The following is a 3,488-nucleotide window of genomic DNA, read 5'->3' as shown; positions in this document are numbered from 1 at the left end:
CTTAGGAAGAAATAGTGGCACAAATGCACCACTTTTTAGAGTTTACGGCCCAAGGAGATTGCCTTGGCCGTAAACACCTTATGATCTTGTGTTCTTGATGTTTTCTAGGTGTAATCTAAGTGATTCAAGCACACAACAAGCTAGGTAAGAGTACTTACAATATAGAAATTTGAAAAGGTGTTTAAGGTCCAAGAACACTAGTGTGTGTTCTTGGTGTTCTTGGTGAAATGAAGAACACTTGAAGATCTATCAAAATGGAAAGATTTCATGGATGAAATCATGTACCAACACTAGATAAGGAGATGTAACAACAAATCAAGAGAAAGAATTCTTACATTTTTGGGAAGATCGGGATGAAGATCTTATGATACTTGAGAGAGAAATGGGGTTACTAGTCTTGAAATGGAAGAGAAATGATGTAAACTCGTGCTTATAGCATGATTTCACGGCCAACTCATGAGTTTACGGCCCAAACATGAAGGTTTGGCCGTAAACTCTATTTAATGGGTTTAAGGCTTGATTAAGGTACACTGGACTCAAGCAGATACTTCCTAACACCCGATTCTTGAATATACTAGGCTTAGAACCCTCAATCAGACTGTAAATAGTGCTAAAGATAGCAGAAAAAGTCTGAATTTGATTGAATTAATTGACTGTAAAGGTAGAAATTTCGGGTTGTCACAAAGGAATTCATGTAGACCCCGCAAAAATTCAGGCAGTAAATAATTGGGAAGCACCAAAGACGCCAACGGAGGTGCGCCAATTTTTAGGCCTTGCCGGCTAGTATCGAAGATTTATTGAGGACTTCTCAAAAATTGCGAAGCCACTTACCACTCTGACTCAAAAGGATCGAAAGTTTGAATGGGGAGTCCAACAAGAAGCTGCATTTCGAAGACTAAAAAAGAAGTTGTGTAGCTCCCCGATCCTATCCCTGCTAGAAGGAACAAAAGATTTCGTAGTGTATTGCGATGCGTCAATTCAGGGACTGGGATGTGTGTTAATACATCGAGACAAGGTTATCGCATACGCCTCTAGACAACTCAAAATTCATGAGAATAACTATACGACCCACGACCTAGAATTGGGCGCAGTGGTTTTTGCATTAAAGATATGGAGGCATTATCTATATGGAACAAAGTGTATTATTTACACGGATCATATGAGTCTTCAACATATTTTTGATCAGAAAGAGCTAAACATGAGACAACGAAGGTGGATAGAATTGCTAAGTGATTATGAATGTGAAATTCGATATCACCCAGACAAGGCAAATGTAGTCGTAGATGCGTTGAGCCGTAAGGAAAATATCAAACATCGCCGAGTGCTAGCTCTGACCACGACGATCCATTCAATCCTTGTCAACCAAATTCAATTAGCTCAACTAGAAGCCATGAAGGAAGAAAATCTAGCAGAAGAATCGTTAAGAGGGATGGAAAAACAACTCGAACCGAGAAACGACGAAACCCTACATTTTATGAACAGAACTTGGATACCGAAATTTGGTGACATTCGAAGCTTAGTCATGGACGAAGCTCATAAAAAAAGATATTATGTTAATCCAGGATCAGACAAGATGTATTTAGACTTGCAGAAGTTGTATTGGTGGCCTAACATGAAAGCAGAAATCGCCATGTATGTGAGCAAGTGCTTAACATGTGCTAAAGTGAAATCTGAACACCACAAACCATCGGGATTGCTTCAACAACCAGAAATTCCGGAGTGGAAGTGGGAACAGATTTCAATGGATTTCATTACAAAACTACCAAGAACACCTAATGGGTACGACACCATCTGGGTAATGGTCGACAGATTGACGAAATCCGCTCACTTTCTTCCAATAAAAGAGACTGGTAAAATGGAAAAGCTAACAAGAACTTACCTCAAGGAAATTGTTAGACTTCGTGGAATATCTGTCTCCATCATTTCTGACAGAGATAGTAGGTTCACTTCAAGATTCTGGCAAACATTACAAAAATCTTTGGGTACTCGTCTAGATATGAGCACCGCGTACCATCCACAAAAAGACGGTCAAAGCGAGAGAACGATCCGATCGTTAGAAGATATGTTGCGGTCTTGCGTGATTGATTTTGGAAATGCTTGGGATACTCACTTTCCGCTCATTGAATTCTCCTACAATAACAGTTACCATACCAGCATAAAGACTGCACCATTTGAGGCTCTCTACGGCCGAAAGTGCAGATCCCCATTGTATTGGGCAGAAGTGGGAAATACACAGTTGGCCAGAGATCACGCAAACAACACACTTCGTACAGGGCCAGAAATAATTCATGAAACCAGTGAAAAGATAGTTCAAATTAGAGAAAGACTTAAAGTTGTCCGCGACCGTCAGAAGAGTTATGCGGACGTAAGAAGAAAGCCACTAGAACTTCAAGTGGGATATAAGGTGATGTTGAAAGTTTCACCATGTAAGGGCATGATACGTTTCGGGAAAAGAGGAAAACTAAACCCACGATATGTAGGGACATTTGAAATTCTTGATAGGGTCGGTCCGGTCAAACTACCGCAAGAGCTGGGTAACGTGCATATTGTGTTCCATGTTTTGAATTTGAAGAAGTGTATGGCTGACGACAACCTTGCAGTACCATTAGATGAAATTCAACTAAAAACCAAACTTCATTCCGTCGAAGAACCCGTTGAAATTATGAACCGGGAAGTGAAACGGTTAAAGCAAAGTCGCATCCCTATAGTTAAAGTTCGTTGGAATTCAAAAAGGGGACCGGAGTTCACCTGGGAACGCGAAGACCAAATGAGACATAAATATCCCCACTTGTTTGAGTGACATCTAGGCTACAAATCGAATTTCGGGACGAAATTCCATTAACGGGGGAGAATGTAACAACCATCAAATTTAGATCTAAGGCAGTCGATAAATTTGTGTGACGTTGCTTAGACCAAAACGGAATATCATCTCATTATTGTGTACTTAACATGTTTAAAAGATATTATAACGGTTAATCGATTACGCATGATAATGATAATTTTTATGCGATATGTAACAATGAGTTCATGAAATTAACGTAATGTGAACATGGCATGTATAAATATGCATATATGTTATATATGATTTCCTATGTCCAATATAAAACATATAAGGTAAAACATTGACTAACATACTGAAAATACTTAAGTTCTATATTTATACTATATAGATTATGAAAATAATATATATATATATATATATATATATATATATATATATTGGAGTATAATACATGAGATACATATTAATTTATTTGTATTGTAAGTCTAAGGCTAAAATACATGTATATCTCCAGTTATACCACACACAATAATGCATTAAAAACCTTGGGATATTATGTATTACATACAAAGCCAGATGAAAAACTATCCCTACATCTAGTATTCGAACATCACTCGTTGATTCATGACTCACATGTGTATAATGGAAAAATAATGATCGTGTACTCATCTAATATCCCCCAAAGATCACAAAGTACGAATATACC

At 38.0% G+C, this 3,488-nt stretch overlaps 1 protein-coding gene across 1 annotated transcript; it reads left to right on the top strand.

Annotated features, from left to right (window-relative positions):
• Positions 1-1,612: 1,612 nt before the first annotated feature.
• Positions 1,613-2,800, top strand: LOC145106309 (uncharacterized). The gene is made up of 2 exons (XM_079043321.1): positions 1,613-1,891; positions 2,237-2,800. The coding sequence occupies exons 1-2, from the start codon at positions 1,613-1,615 to the stop codon at positions 2,798-2,800; spliced, it is 843 nt and encodes a 280-aa protein (XP_078899447.1).
• Positions 2,801-3,488: the final 688 nt, after the last annotated feature.

This window comes from Lactuca virosa, chromosome 4 (genome assembly GCF_052849685.1).
Source record: "Lactuca virosa cultivar CGN04683 chromosome 4, Lactuca_virosa_CGN04683_v6, whole genome shotgun sequence".
In the NCBI taxonomy this organism is placed as follows: domain Eukaryota; kingdom Viridiplantae; phylum Streptophyta; class Magnoliopsida; order Asterales; family Asteraceae; genus Lactuca; species Lactuca virosa.
This window is presented reverse-complemented; position numbering and strand designations above follow the sequence as displayed.